This window comes from Numenius arquata, chromosome 5 (assembly GCF_964106895.1).
Source record: "Numenius arquata chromosome 5, bNumArq3.hap1.1, whole genome shotgun sequence".
Taxonomy (NCBI): domain Eukaryota; kingdom Metazoa; phylum Chordata; class Aves; order Charadriiformes; family Scolopacidae; genus Numenius; species Numenius arquata.
This window is the reverse complement of record NC_133580.1, coordinates 31,057,103-31,074,028: the sequence shown is the minus strand read 5'-3', so window position 1 is coordinate 31,074,028 and position 16,926 is coordinate 31,057,103. Positions and strand designations below refer to the sequence as shown.

The 16,926-nt window shown below is 40.3% G+C and overlaps 1 protein-coding gene across 1 annotated transcript; it reads right to left on the bottom strand.

The window, feature by feature from the left end:
- Window positions 1–791: 791 nt before the first annotated feature.
- On the bottom strand, window positions 792–16,061 carry LOC141464421 (sodium/hydrogen exchanger 9B2-like). The gene is made up of 11 exons (XM_074147325.1): window positions 15,969–16,061; window positions 14,156–14,339; window positions 12,481–12,651; window positions 9,591–9,733; window positions 7,586–7,713; window positions 6,502–6,677; window positions 5,868–5,974; window positions 4,563–4,712; window positions 2,351–2,459; window positions 1,992–2,128; window positions 792–1,031 (listed from the first exon to the last, which is right to left on the bottom strand). The coding sequence occupies exons 1-11, from the start codon at window positions 16,059–16,061 to the stop codon at window positions 792–794; spliced, it is 1,638 nt and encodes a 545-aa protein (XP_074003426.1).
- Window positions 16,062–16,926: the final 865 nt, after the last annotated feature.

The window sequence follows — 16,926 nt, the reverse complement described above, 5'->3', positions numbered from 1 at the left end:
ATGTTGTCCGAAGGCTGAGGTACACAGGTGAAGAAGCAGCCATCCCAAACCCGTACAGCCCTTTCCCAGTCCTTACAGCCTCTTCACAACCCTCATCCCATTTTCAGGCTCAGTCCTTTTTTCTACCAGCACCAGCAACATCTGTATTGCCACAGTCCCTGATGGACCCAACAGCCTCTCAGCACATAAACACCACCTGCTGTTTCTTGCTGTGACCAAAGCTGACAAGTCCCTTGGAGGCACGAAGGGGTGCATGAGCTGTGAGGAAGAACAGCAACAGGAAAAGGCAAGTTTTGGAACTCAAATGAGGAAGGAGAGGGAATCACCAACCCGTGGTGGGACTCGTCCACTGTGTGTCAGCAGTCTCTAATTCAGAAGTTGCATTCATTGAGCTGTTGAACTTGTCTTCTCACAGCCCAGTTTCAACCATCAAGAAGTTATTCCCATTAGTCTCCATTTTCTTCTGTTTATGTTCCACCTCATGACTCCACTCCATGCCTGAACAATTCTCATCCTCACATCGTGGCCTCACACCCACACATTTCAAGTAACTGTTGACTGCTAACCTCTCAGTGACTCACTGCCTAGCCAGCCTATTCACTGTAAATTCAGATATTTCATCTCTTAAGGCACCATCAACACATAAAAATATTTCATAAAACTTCACCAGGGCTGCTTTTAAAATAGCAGGTGTAGCTGATACTTGTTTTGGTTTCCTCCAGAAAGATTACACTCTGTGTTTACTCAGCAGAAGCGTAAGGGCTGAAGGACCGTATTCCTGTAGCGGTCTCTTACGAAGGTTCACAGTCCTCTGCCTCTTCTACAACCTCAGCACCTTTCTCATCCTCCTGGCTACTTGTCTGAGCCTTCTGCAAAAGTCTGGGCCCTGCCAAGCCAATAGCCAGGGCTCCGACTGGAGCGGTGATCAAGATAGCCAAGAAAGCTACTGTCAGTACATCCATTCCATATTTTTCCAGTTGCTCATCCTGGTGACTTCTTGCTGTATCCAGGGCAAGGGAACCTATTGCAGCCTGTAGGAAAGAACACATTGCTGAGATGGATCAAGTAACCTTTAGCACTGAAAAAGGAAAGAAAGGGACTCGTCATAGTCAACATTTAACATAAATGTGACATTTTTAGTACATTCAACTCATTCATTTCTAGGGAGCACAGAGGTGTTATATTACACCTATGAGAACAACTTTCACTTGGCTACACTTTGAATTTCCTAAGCTCAGGAGTTTATCTGGGTGGCTCCCTCCTGCAAAGAACATTGCTCAGCTGCCATTTTATCCACAGTTTTGGAGAATGTGTGATTATTGAAATGGGCCAGTATATTGCATATTGCGGCTATTAAAATGCCACACCTTGAAAATGGGTCCTGAAAACAGGCAACTAGTAGCAGCTTCTGAAAATTCAGTTCACAAATCTTGCAAAAACCCTTGCCTGTTCTGATTATTAACTTTTGTTTGCAAGTAATCATGTTACTGAAGCAAAGTCTAAATGACTTAATGATCACTGAAATAAAGGAGCAGGAATGCAGCCAGCCCAAGGCTTCTCTAGCAATATGGCTGTCGGACCACCCTTTACTAAAATGACCACAAACTGAAAACCCATTCTGAGCCTCTGGTGCGACCGTCCCTGCAGACACTTCATGTGCTGTAAGAGGGAAACACTTTTACCTTTGTTTTGAGAGTTCTCAGAAGCTGTATGTAAAGGCACAATAACCTGCAATGGCTGAGAAACAGTTAAACTTCCTATGATACACGTACAATTCTCTGCCAGGATGCAAGCAATACAGCTTCCCAAAGAAGGCTCTCCATGCACTTTTCAAGCAGACTTAGGGCAGTTTAGAATATAAACCGTCCATATACCACACTCTGCGGTTATTGAGCCTGATCCTCTCCCTGTTCGCTGTTGTGCTAGTTTCGAGGAGCTTTGCTGAGGACAACAGATTTAGCCTGGAATGAAAGTGATGTTGGACTGTTTACCTGGACAGTGGCTTTGGGCATCCAGGCCAACGAGACAAATACTTTCTCCTTGAAATTAAACCCAGCAAAACACACCATCAGGAACGTCGCTATGATTCGCACAACGAGGGCAATGGCTAATGTAGCAACACAGAGTCCTGCAACAAAGACAAACACTTCTCAGTACTTTTGTGCATAGCTGCCTGAGAGGAATAAGCCTCCTAAAACTTTTGCTTTTCAGGGGTGTTGGGTCTTTGTTGGGGTTTGGTGGGTTTTTTTGGCAGGGTAAGGGCAGTCATAGTCTGCTTTGCTTTAGATTTCTTTATAGAGATTCTTTGGAAGCTAGTAATGAAAGCTGGATAATTAGTGAATGATCTTACCAACAGTTTCAGGCCTAAGAGATGTAACAGATACTTCTGCTCCAATTAAACCAAAAAGAAAAGGTTGAAAGATATTCCATGCAACTGCGACAATTTTTTCTACTTCCCTCTGCAATCAAACCAAAAAAATCTGTAAATTCACAAAAGTATGGCCAAGTAGACACAACATTTAATTATCAAAGGACAAACGGAAAATATATCGTAAAGATTGTCCAGAATTGCTCTTCCTTCTTTGACCTCATGCTAAAAGATTCAAAATCAGTTGTGCACCTTTCAAAGGTCAGAGCGTGTCTTGCTCTGCTGGTAAATAAATACTTGCTATCTCAAGAAGAGAAATAAAAATCGCTGATGTTTGAACAGCAACAGAGCAGTTTGCAGACGAGAGGAGGAAAATAAAGCATAGCTGATTTTCAGTATGTAGAAAGATGTAGTTTGGACAGTGTTGCTAGGAAGTTTCTGAGCCTTTGGGAACTACATGCTTAAACATGTGCTTCCATTTGCATCTGAGCAGAGTCTGACCCTCAAAAGTTTCAGTCATGACCTAACTCCACTCGCGCTGCACTCCATCAGAGGCCTGTCTCCCTGTGAGACGGAGCAAAGTTAGACAGAGCAAGTCTGAAATCCCGTACTAGCAAAGAGAGTTGAAATTTCCAGTGCGATGTACTGTGTAAAGGCAAAGCCATCTTTTCTCCTTGTGCCTGAACTTTTCACCTAACAGTTTTCCTAAAACAACTGCTGCCAAGATAAATGGGGATCTTCCACTTATGTGAAGCGGTACGCCTCGCATATCTAATAGCACTTCTTTTCTAATTAAGTGAGTTCTACAATAGCAAATGAACCTTCAGGCTGGCATGTGTGGAAAATATAAGTGCAGTGCTCTGTCACTTAATGATCAATCCAGGGCTTAGATGTATCCTGTCCTTGGTGTTCTCTCTGGGACTAATCCTGCAATATCTCTTGCTCTTTAGTCAGTGGTAGATGACTGCAACATAAAAACTTCTGTAAAGAGAATGAGGTGAAAATATACAGATCTCTAAACATTTTTCTTTATTTGCCTCAGTTCTCCATGTTATCTCACTCTTTTCTTTTTTGGCAAAAAAACAATCCTCTTTACAGATGTTTGCATTATTTCAGCATTTATGGACTGCATACACTCTTTTAAGGTCCATCCTTTTGAAATGGTTTAAAAGCTTTTCAATAGAGAGCTTTATCAGTTGTAATATCCTAAGTCCCAAGATGAGTTTTTCTTCTATTAAAATTGTGTATTATTAATTAATTTTAATAGATTAATAAATCTATTAAAAAAGTGTAATACTTTAAATAGAAACCATGGTTTCTTTTTCATTGTTTTAACAAACCTTGAGATCTTAACGAAGTCAGGGTCTAGGTGGGGTTAATAATGTGGACTCTGCTATATCTGATCCCCTTTCCTTTCTCTTCTTCTCCCCTTCTCCTACTACATATCACAAGGCTACAGCTGTGAAAGAGAAAGATGCCCTAAAAACATTAAGCGTAGATGGTATCAAGCAAAAGAGGCCATGAGACATGCCAAGCTACAGAAATGTAGCAGGGCAGCAACAGGTAGAGGAAGCAGGCTTTAGTAGCTAAGAGAAAGTGCCTAAAAAGCAGTCTTTTGTATGGTTTTTGTATGGCCTTATATCACCATTTCTTATGGGCATCCTGCTCTCTAATTTATCCAGAACACACTGGCTGGAATTTGGAAAAGATGAGAGAGGACGGTTAATTACTGCTTTCCATTTCACCTCCCAAAACCACAGGGGACAAAACCTCAGGGTATTCAGGCCATGTGCACAATGTATTTGGACACCTGTTCGTAAATCTTACCATAAAGTGGCTGTGTAAGTTTACAGACACTCTCACAGAGCTGGGACGTAAAGCTTTTGGTTCCCAGGCAAGTGTCTTGATAAGTAAATCTCCTTTACATGGCTTAAGATGTCTAAGAAAAGCTTGTGAGTATTTCTCTGTCAGTATGTTAGGCTCTGTATCAATTTATATTCACATACACGGTAACTTTCTGTCATGCTAAATGTTAAAGACTTCCAAAATACAAGTAGAATGTTTTGTTTAATCTAGACACTCCCTAGAGCTTCATAAAGGCACCATTACCACCCCTGACAGAAATTCAAAATCCTGTCAAGGTGTACATTCAAAGGATTTTTGGTACGGTATGCTTCTTTATGTAAACATTCACCTTTTCATCAGACCACCCCACACCTGCAACAAAAGCTAAGACTAATGTGCAGAGCCCTCCTGATCCAGGGAAGCCAAAGTAGATGCTGCCAAAAACAGCAAACATGGACAGCCCAAGTACGAAATATGACCTCTTCCACGCCAGAGATGCCTGCAGCCAAGGAAAGAGACAAACAAAAAAGCAAATTTCTTTTAGCAATGGAGGAGAAATGTTACTTCTGTTCATTTCGAAAATAACAATTGCCGTTAACCATCGTAAAAGAATCAAAGCTTTCAAGTGAGACTTGAACTGCTCAGTTGAGTTGAGGGGGTTTTTTGGACATTAATTTCTAAGAAATTTAAATTTTGGAAATGTAATATTTTCTTTCCGGTGCCCATTCAAAATCTTATTGCCAGTAGCCTTTTTGTATCTCAAGGAACATGATGGTCTATTCTAACAACGGCCCTGCTTCAGCTCTGATAACAGGATTTTCTACCTCTGCAGTCAAGTACTAGAACAGTTTATCCAAAGAGAAGTGAAGTCCTTGCCACTAGATGTTTTTAAGGACGAGTCAAACAAACATTTGCCAGGGACAGTCTAATTTTATTTGATCCAGCCTCACAGCAGACAGTTATATCTCTGCCGTTGTTCCCCATTTCTATTTATCTGTTTAGCTCCTGTATTATGCTTCTTACGTTATTTAAAAAGAAGAAAATTTGGTTCCACTAAGGGCAATAGATGCTTTGCGAATTGACTTCAGCGGTCCAGAACCTATCTACTTTCTTCCACAATTTTCTGTTCACTTAATTGCCCCTTAATAGTAAACTAATCGACCACTTTATATACCTTAATTTTTATTGAAAGTAACACATTCTAATTGGCGCTAATGATATACCCAATCACTTAAAATCTACAATCTGTCCACTTGTTTTTAATCTTAGGCCTACTGGAAACATCTTACAGAACTAAATGTGTCGCACATCAATCTGATGATTATTTTACTCTCTGAAATAGGTATCAGACCCTTCCTACTTTACGTGTGGACATTTCCACCACCTTCAATGAGAGCAGGATGATGAGCTGGTTTCCAAACTCTGCATCAGAAAGGACTATGAGATCATACGTTGTTACTGTTGAAGTAAACAAGTAATCACCTATAAAACACATGTTCACCTGATAGGCTTCGCATCCTGGAAGTTGTTAGCGCTGTACACAGCTTTCCCCTACAACAGCTTCACATGAAGCTTGGAAATTAGTACTTAAGAACATCACACCTTAGATGAAGAATCTCTATTTTCTAGAAAGTTTTTTTTACTGGGTTTTTACCTGATCGTGGCTTGGGAAATATCGAACAAACATTCCCAGAATGCCCCCAGCTGCTATGCCAACAGCAACCTCCAGCACTCCACGGAGCACATTGTACAGAGTAGAACCTATTTGGCAAAAGAAAAACGGGTTCAGTAAGCCACAGACAGACCACACTGTAGACCTACAAGGGCGATTCCAGGACAGTGTCTGCTTTAAATTACCTGGGGGTGAGGGGTTCAGGAGGGAACCTATGGGCCTGAAAGAACTGGATAGTGCAACTTTCTCTCTCTGAAACCTCATGGCAAGAAAGCGTGCCAGAGAAGCCAGAGAAGAAGCCACTGCAAGACCATTGCCAAACCCAGGGTAATTTGAAAGCAGTTAAGTTGGGCCTGCAGGGACCAGACTTGGCAGCTCAGAGAGCTGACAGGGAAAAAAGTTCTCTGAAAGTTGTTGTGAGCCACAACTCGGAGCAGAGAATGTTACACCAAGACTTTTGATCATAGGTAATTTCCCTCTCAATATTCGAGTTCATACATGAACTTTATAAGGAGATGTCATTAAGTTACGAAGCAGTCAGTCATAACAGAGCACACATTCTTCAAAATATCACTATTTGTTCTGGATTTCACCACGTACAGATTAACCAGCATACCGGAAGAGAAAGCCATCCCAAGGCAAGTGTTGAAGCCTGTGATAGCCAGAATGTCATCAATGCTGCCAGCTGCCATTAGCAAAGTCGGAATACCTTTCTCCACCCCATATCCCCCAGCTTGTAAAATCAGCATTGAGGGAACCACCACAGCAGGGGAGACTGCACCTAGAACAAAACTGAAAACATACAGGTTCAGCCTCTCTTAAAAAGAAAGCACCGAACTGAAAGACTTTAAAACATTCTGACCCCAATTCTTTTAAAGTATAAATAAACAGACCCTTTACATAAGGTATCCTCCTTACCTTTCCCTGCTAATTACAAGCAGGGATATTTCTATGCAGATTTGCAATCAGCTTTTACATCCCGCCCCACTCAATAGTATTAAAAGTAAAGGGCTCCACAGACTAAGACTTGAGTCTACAATACAGGCCAGTTATGTTCCCTAATATATGCCTTGATTGTCCCATTTAGGACCCGATCTAGACATCCTTAAGACTCGGCAGCCCAGTTCCTCCTCATAAAAATCAGTGTGTTCCAGAGGAGAAGTTCATCCATCTTGCTGTAGTACATGGGTCCAGACCAAGTCCACCAGTTTAGATAGAACTAGATGGAAAAGGTTTCTTCTCTCTTCAAGGATATTACTCCAGAATATGACACACCACATTCTTATCCTGGACTTGCAGCAGGAAGATTGTCCTATGTGCCTCTCTCTACAGGGAAATTCTGAATTCCAGCATGAAGATTCTCCAAATTGGACTGTCATTTTCTGTCCCTCAAAGCCCCTTGTGTTGTGGTTAAAGACTCAGGGATTGCACCATCCTTCTTCCTTCTTCAAGTGCCCAGATCACAAACACAGAAGAGTAATAATGCAAGTAATCCTCCACAGCCTGGAAATTTGACCTTTAAATTAGCCACAGAGCCAGACATGTATGGTGAGCAACCAACCACAGGAGCTAAGCACAGCTTCCTAACTGGCATTAACCGAGGCCTCTGCTTGGCAGAGAGAACTAACTGCACTTAGATCATTTAACTGTAGCATGAAAGCAGGCACCGCTGTCACACAGGAGAAAAGAGAGCACGTTACCCTAATATAAATCCCCATTGCCATGGCAAATGCATGAGCAAGTAGGCAAGAACAGCAGCTGTGCACGTTTCTGAGATGCACGGTCCGAAAGAAAGCCGCAAACAGACTGCTTTGAGCTTCTTAAGAGCCTGCAATACACAAGCATATTCAGACATTAGTATCAGTACCCTTGGCTTTATGGAGAGGAAATACGTTTGTGATCCGATACGGTTTATTGAAAGAATTCTCTCTGAGCCGCAGCACAGGATGTGACAGCTTTACGTGGCCTAAGCCGGAGACAGGCTCAAGCACAACTGGGTTTGGATATAAAATTCCAAGCGTGGGAGTGAAACCCACTGCATCGAGGTTCAAAAAGGTTCCTGCACGTCACGGGAAGGAGCGGCAGAAAATTCTGTTTGGCGTCTTGTGTAGAGCAAACTAAATGTGAGAGGCTGGACTAGCCGGGATCCATTTGATCCTCAACGCAGCTGACTTACCCATAGTCTCTTGAGGTCATTTGCTCCATCCACAAAAGATTTTGCTATAATCCCACAAGTTGCATGAGCACTCCCAAAAAATTGCCCCCAAATCCATGAACAAATCATGAAAAGTTGTAGAACTACATAAAGTTGGCACAAGGGGCCGAGCATCTCTTCAGCTGTCTCTCATCCAGAGCGGATTAAGTTCCATTTGGCTCAGCAGCTTCTATTCAAAAATTTCTCTAAAACAGAGCATTTACTTGTAACAGCTGCCTTTCTTTAACAGTTAGTCACAAACATGACTCTTTTAGGACAGGTCCCTAATTTTGACATGGGAAAAAACCATCACAATGAGTTGCACTTTTTACCAGCGCAGTTTATCCCGGCATAATTAGGGCTGAGAATACCAGAGCAACTGACATCTTTGTCTTCACAGCTTCAATTACGCGAGGAACAATTGTAACTGCATCAAAGCGTTGCTACATACAGAGCCCAAATGACAGTTTTGATTGCCACATGGGAGCAAAAATGAGTCAAAGATGAAGCTCCTTTGGCAAAAAAAAAAAAAAGTTGTCATGGAATAGAAAGAAAAGCAATCTCGTAGAACTGAGCATCCAAGCTGTGTGTAACAACACACAGTCATGCTCATACAAGACTGAATGTCTTGGAAAAATGGATGATAGTAATTTAGGAAACCAGGCATTTTTCAAGAATGACAAACCCTATTTTCCTAAGTATCTGAAGCATTGGCAACTCCCTTGGTTAAGAAAAATCAGTTTAGTTGTTCTGAACTAGCTATACTTCATCTAAGTTTTATAGAAACTTAAAGCAGTCCCTTAAACTTAAACAGATAGGAGCCAAGGTGGTACAGCTTGATTTCAGCCAGCTGGTTTTGATGAAGAAAACCTTGCCTTCGTTAATTTATGGAACCTCACGTTTCATAGTGTGCGGAGGAAGACTACATTTTGTTCACAGAAGCTTTATGAGCTTTATTGTGATGTGAAGCATTGTTTCTGTAGCACAGCAGGACTCGTCTTTGCAACCAGAATATTTGCATTAAAATGGCAATGATTCAAAAAAAAAAAAAGTAAAGAAAAAAGTAAAATCGACACACACAGGTTTGGATTTTTTGGTTGGGTGGGTTTTGTTTGATTGGTATCAACACAAGCAACGTTTTCTTTTAAGGATTGGGGAATTCTTCAGTGTAAACTGACAGGGATTTTGTCAGGGAGTGTAAATTCTTCCTGACAGCCCATGATGGAGCATGTCCTCAAGATGTTCTGCTCACAAAATTCAGGAAATTTTTTAAGGCAAGTGAGAAAATATTCATAAAATCAGTTTTCTTCAGGTATTTTTTGGATTGCTTGCCTACTCTACAAATCCAACTGCCAATATGAACACATGACTATGCAATAGAAACCATGCTTTCTGTAGTGCTCCAATTTGCAGATCCTCTAAGACTGAACAGTTCAATATTTTTAACAGAACTGCTTATTCAGCTTCTTCAATCTGTATACTTTGTCTCACACAAATGGTTGATGCCATACCTTTGGGTCCAGGCCGAGTCCTGCTCGGGTCAAGATAATAGAAAGAGCGACATTCCTCAGTGCCGCAGACCAGCGTAGCTTTATCTGGACGATGTCACTAATGAACGGGGTATTTCGGATTAGGAAACCAGCAAGTAGCATCCCTTAAGTGAAAGCAAATAAGCTCCTGTCAAATGATCTGTTTTCATTGCACAAGAGAAGCTTGCATAGCATTCTTAAAAACAGACACCGTATTTATGAGAGACAAAGAAACAATTCATGTTCTGAATTTTTAGCCATGTTTTAACAAAGGGGACTGAGGTTTGGAAAGAAAGAGACATGTTTAAAGCAATGCAAGCAGCCTAAGAACACACCAGGTCACCAATGAATAAATCCATAGGATGCTGACATATAGCTTTGGTGCGAGTCAACAGAATTCAGCTTTGTTCATCAGATGTAGGTGATACTTACCATAAGCAAAGACACCTCTGCATCCTTAAAGATATTTTTCATGTTAGCTGGTTTTAACATGAAAAGAGGAAGATCATCTAGTACTGTGTATTTATCTCAGAAGTTGAAAATTGTTAAAAATCCTCTTAGATGTAAGAAATGCAGGTGTCACAGGTAATTAATGCTGAGTTCATCGGGAAATATAATCTAAAACAGCTACTCATGGACTAACCTAGGCATTTTAAAATGTTCAGGCAATATGACTCTTTATGCAAAGGGGGGAAAAAAGGGGAGGAGAAATCAGGAACTTGCTCTTATTCTCTATTTGAGCTTCTTGCAAGATCCAACCTTTTGCAAATATTAGCAAAACTGTTTAATTGGAGACTTCCTGCAAAGCTATCAGAACTGTAGCTCTGGAAGCTAACAGAAAAGTGCAGGGAAGGGTGACTTTAAATATAGATCTTCGGAGATTCATTGTAGGTCCTGATGATGTAAAGATACATTTTTTTGTGGTGTAGTTTTATATTAGCCACGTTAAGAAACAGGAAACAAAAAAAGACTAAACAAACACTGGGCTTAGGTTGGTGTCAGCTTGGTGTGAGCCTTGGCTGTGGACTTGATTTGTCCTGGAGCATGCTAAAGTTTCAGTCATTGTTCTTCCCGGAAAAAAAGCAGTGGCATAATTAATCTGCGGTACCTCATGACAATTATATCAAACTAGCATAATCATCACATGCTTTTAGCAATGTTTGCTTGAGGTCCAAGTCACTAGAACTACCCCGATCTAGAAATCTACTTAAAACAAATAACTGCACCTCAAAAGATTTCTTCACTGTTCTGCTCCATGTTGCCTGCTGCAGAAAGCCCTCTGCAATGTATACCTAAAATATACTATTATGACTGTTTCAGTAGCAATTTCACTCCTTTTTTCCTCAAAGGCTCACTATAAGGTGTGTAAATGCTCAGCCAGCCACATTACACTCTAACTGCACCTAGCACAAGTGGATTAAAGGCGTGTAAGAGTACAAGATTTGTATTTTTAGTGTTGAAAATTCAAAGGCATTGTCTATCTCTTCTTCTGACTCATAGACTTCTCCAACTTTCCTCAGACGGGGGATCTGAATAACGAACTCTGACCTAAGCAACTCAACAGACATGTGCTGTCACGCTCAAGTTTCTGTTGTTCAGTGTTACCTGTCTGACAAAGCAGTTTCATGCTCAGCTCGTAACTTTTAGATACAGATATAACTAAAAAAAAAAAAAAAGCAAGCAGAATCCAAATGGTCAGAAACTTTTCTTTTTTTTTTTTTTTTTTGTTAAGCGGGGGTGTTTACTTAGAAAGGGCAGACTCCCTGCGTGTTACATTCTGTGTTCGTATTATCGCAGGCATGCATGCTATATGCAAAACTTCCCTCCCTCTCATTTGAATTTTTTCTTGCTGGTGAAACTAAACAGTGCCAGAAGGCGCCCGCTGCCTGGACGGAGCTGTATTTGAAGCTATAGAGCCTTTCTGCAAGCAGCGCTACTGTGTGAGGCACACCACCAGCTATGCAGGTTACAAAATCACATCCGGGCTCTACAGGCAGATATTTTTAGCCCACTCTGCCAGAAAGTTTTACTGGCTGTCAACAGCTTTGCTCAGTTATGCACTAAGCGTAGCAAAGGGGCAGTATACAGCTGGTGAGAAGGACCTGGAGCTTCATTTTTCAGCTTCGGTGACATCACAGCACTTCACAATATTGTACTGATCTAACCAAAATCTCCTCTAGGAAAGAAGTCTGAAAAGCTTCTGATGACGTCAGAATTAACGTCATTATCATCTCCTATTTCTATTTTGCATTTTTATGTAAAATCAAGTAAGTTGTTGATATGAACAACGTTATGATTGATTCAAAAGAATTCTTCTTTTCAGAAGAATTATTCCATGTGGTGAGTTTATTTTCTCAGGTTCCGGTTACCTTGAGATAAAGGAAGGAGAAGAAAGAAATTGCTTTGGATTACCAGTAGTAGGGAATTCCCGTAGCGTTTTCTTTGGAAAATATTTTTACTGTGCAAGATACATGTGAAACAGCTCAGCAATAATTTCCTTATGAATTAATTATTCTACTGTAACAGGAGGTTCAGGTTAAGACTCCTGTTTAGTGATATTAAAAACCAAATTTTAAGCAACTTTGACAGAGGGGACTGAAGGATAATAACCTTTAAATCTGTAGGTATACAGTTCTCTGGCTCCCAAAGAATTAAGAGAGACTCAGTAACACACAGACAATTTCACCTGAGCAATTTGGAGAATTTTGCACCTTCTCAGAGAGGACCAGATAAAAGTCACTTGGAAACACTACAGATTTTGAGCGTGACGCAGTTTGTTTGCTCCCAATGCAAATATATCTAGCATGCAGATATTACTTCACAGTTTAAACAACACAAATATTCGAGAAGAAAAGAAGGAAGGATATCTTACCCAGAAGAGCGGGGAGAGGGGGTAGTGTTCGTATTTTAATGAATCCAAAAATTTTACCTCCAATGACAGCAAAAAAATAAAGAAAGAGAATTCCAAACAGGTTTCCACCGGGGAGACACTCAGTCCCAGTGATGGACCAAACCACAGCCCAAACCAGGACCACGATTGCAACTGAAATAAAAGAAGAAATACTCGTATTTAATCCTCTCCCGGGACAACTTTATTTGCTCTTAGATCACATTTGTTTTTCTACTAAGGAAAACGGTACCATGACTTTCAGAAATAAAATCACCTACATTAAAAATTAGTTTAACCATAGGGATTTCATAAATCCTAAAATACTTTAAAAAAATGGTAACAGGAATATGATTAGGGAACAAAAAGTACTGAGTGAGCCTTGGGCCACTCTGGAAAGCACTTAACAGGTCCCAAACTTAAAGCAAAGACTTTTATTAACTTATCTTGCATTTGGTTATCTTCCTTCAGCTACTTCAGAACTGCAATAAGAACCTGCTGCTGTACAGCCTGGCACATCTTTGAGCTAGTGACAGCAGCTCCAGCCTACTTTTTAAAAGAATTTAGGTATCGTTTTTTAGCTGGATGTGCTTGTGCAACACATTGCTATCCCTGGGGAAAAAAATCTGAAGAAGGTCATGTCTCTGGATAACCTGAAGTAGTACAGATATTTCCCTTGATACAACAGTCAAAAAGGGATAGCATACAGGAAAAAAAAAGCCCTGAAAAATATTATGAGAACATTAAGTGAAAATATTATAAAACATGGGAAAATATTGTAAAATATGTGGAAATATGATGCTCTTTTCAAGTTCCGAAACTGTTTCTACAGTTATCCAACAACAACAGGCATGCATAGATATAAAAGCAGATTGAAGGAGAGGAAAAAAAGGTGTTGAATAAATCCCCCTCGTCATAACCATAAGAAAATGTATTGCATTTTTAGACTAGATTTTTCTTAATCTTATTTGAGGGTGACAGGTGGCAAAGGGAAGACCAGCAGATTTCCAAACATAAAAGCCTAAGAATCCCAAGTGAGAGCGAATGGAGGCTGTGGGAGCAGTCAAAAGCCACAGGAAGTGTCTTTTGCTAGGAAAAATCTGAAATGACTGGTCAGCAAAGCATTCACTTCTGTGAGCCTTCAGCAAATGGCGAATCTTAAACTCAATGGGTCAGTTTGCCCTGTAGTTTGAATTCGTGGCTTTGCAAGCCCAGGGCATAAAGAAACAAAAGAACCTGGCCAAACATGAGACTGCAAAGTCTCGTGTTTGTTGCCTTCATTCAACACAAAGCTATCCAGTGTGCCAAAAACCCGGCTGTGTTAATAATAATCTTAATGCTCTCACACCAAAACAAACTATCAAGATGAGAATTAGGAGGTCTTTCTTCTGATGAAAACAATTTGCAAATTGCAACAACATACCTACCCTGTTAAACACAGAAGAGAGGATGGAGGAACAAAAACTACACATTCAAATCCTAGCTTCACTTCATTATTTTTTTTTCCCTGCTAAAACGTTGAAACAAAAGTGTGATTTGTAAAACATAGCTATTTCCCTTCATTGTTTTCAAGGACAATAGACAGGTGGTATCATCACATCTAGAGAAATGAGTACTTCATTCGCCATTTCTCAGGTTAATTAAACTCTTTCTTACGTACCGTTTGTCACTGTTCGGGCCAGTAAACCCTGCGGAGGACAAGTAAATATTTGCCTCCAAGTTCTTGCAGGTATTGAAGACGCTGCTATCGGTTCCGGAGGTGGCTGAGCACAGTGATTCAAGAGAGCAGTTTCTTCTGTTTGTGTATTCCCATCGGTACCTTTGGCATCTGCTGTTGGTCCCTCCTGAATGAAAACAATGAGACTCTCTCAGAAAGTGGCACTGTACGCGTTTGAAGTAGCGTACAAGACCTGGAATCAGCTGTGATGCACTAGATCCACACCGTCTACAAGTGACTGCGTTAACTACACAATCGCTGTAGGAATGGTCCAGCTTTGTAGCATATTTGGGATTTTCGGTTATGTGTTTGGTTTTGCATGGCACAGGGAGCTGCATGTGAGAGACTGAGAGACGTCTGCCTTTTTATCTGCAACTGGCAGGACTCCTGTCCCAATACAAATAGTACCTGTTCAGCAGCAGTATCAGCATATTTGATGAAGAAACAATATTAATAGGCCAGGTTCAGTTTATCTTTTATATGAGCTAAATGTTTATCAATATTTTCCACAATTCGGTAGTGTTCTGCTTCCACACTGGATTCCACAACACGGTTAACGATGAGCATTCAAGCGAGGGAATGTCTTTAATACAACTCCTAAATAACTTATGTTGCAAGGCCTTGAACCAAATAACAAAACTTACTTCTAATTAGACAAAGATGAAAGAAACAGAACAGCTGGCCGGCGCAAGCCTTACTCACGTGATCCATTGCTGGAAGATTCAAGCTGGTAAGTCAAGGTAGAGATGGAGAAATACTACCCTGTGAGTTATTTCCTTGAAGAATAGTTCCCTGAAGCTGTTCTCTTATACTGATTCATCTACTTATCCATATTCATAACCAAAGCATTTTTTGACCATTTTTGGATGTGTGTCCCGCTCCATTTCAGGGTCCTTATTTTTTGACGTTAATCATCTACCTTCCCTCATGATTATTCACCTTCATGTCAGCTCATTGTCATAGCATGGACATGGAATTCTTGCCTATACTGTGGTTTGGCCGTTCTCCAGTAACAGTTCCACATTTCCCATTATTTTTCTGTCTCATCTCTATCTCTCTCCATACACACACACATATATATATATATATATCTCCTTTACTCAAAGTCACAGCTGGAACACAAATCTCGTGAGCTCTCAGCATGGAGTTACTTGTTTCTCTACCCTGTGATTCTGTGATCACCAGCTACCCATGTGTATAAAGATACACCATATGGTATTTTTAGAGTTAATACTATACTGGACATACACTATATGTTTATTCTAACGTGCCTTTTATGTTAAGAATGTCATTCTTACTTGCATTTACTGCAAATCTTTTTCAAAGCCATAGGCATTTCCAAGAACGCTGGAAATATGCATAGAGAAGTTTAAAACAACGGTTTGGGGGGTTTTATTGTTATTAGATAAGAAAAGGAAGACATGCATGAACAACTTGCAGCAAGTGGTCCGACAGGCACAATTCAAAAGCGAAGAAGCAATCTTAAGTTCACATAATTCTCTTCCCTCGCGGATCGTAAAAGGCACGCTGATGCATTTTCCACTTCAAGCTCAAATCGCAAGCACTGATTTTCAGCAATCCACAGAATTTTAGAAACTGAACATTTGTTACCTGTAAGAAATTCCCACTGAGGAGATTTCTCTTTGTATTCTCTTCACGTATAGATATTTTAACAGATGTAGAAAGAAAAAGGAAAGGAAAGGAAAAGGAGGGTTCCGACTGACTAAAATTGTACTTTGAGATCCTAATTAATTACCTCGCTTTGCTCATGCATGGGAATCATGCCATTTCTGTCACATACTGATGGCTCAGGATTTTCACTGTCATGTACAGCATCCTTCTTTACCATTGTTACAAACCTAGGAAAAGGAATAAACATAGACAAATTAGAGACAAACAATATTATTTTCCAGATAGAAGACTTCTCAGAGATTTTTTTTCCCCCAGAGATCAGGTGAAAAAGCCCTCACAGCTCAATTTGGAATTTCGTGGGTTTTGCATACCTGCGTATGCTGTATATCAGAACAAAAGACAGAAATTAAAAGAACAGTATTAAGCTTACAAAGTCATGTGCTAAAATAAAATAAAATGAAAAAAATATCTGAGTTTTAGAATCACGATGGTCTATGCTAACCTGTTATTTCCTCCTTAAAAGTATGGCTGTAATATATACATATATATAATCTCTATATCTATTTGTTCCTCCTATCAGCACAAGATAAAGGTTATTTGATGGCAACACCACTTACCAGGACCATTAGTTCTGAAAGTGTCACAGGCCCTGTGTGCGTGGCAGTGGAAGCAACCATTGCATAAAGCTAAGAACAACGGCTGTAGTTTTTAAAGCATGCACACGAGGGGACACTTTTTTCTTGGACTTAAACCTGACCAGATCCAGCTTGATTTTCAGGAGAATTTTCAAGAACACGGTTCTGTCAGACGTCACTATTCACAAACACATCGATTGAATAGCTAAGAAACAAAAGATGCCTGTTTGAGTAAAGATTGGGACCGTGTATGACTTGCACTCTATATTCAGGTGAGGCTGATAAAACACGGCTCTTTTTTATTGCTTATATCCCATGGAGATACTTCTCAGAGTGGGAAATAAGGTTCAAGTGAGCAATCGCCGTTGTATTTACTCGGTCTAATTGGTCGACTTCTTGTCCCGTAGATGCTAACAAGAGATATGGCAGCGTACAGATCTGTATGTC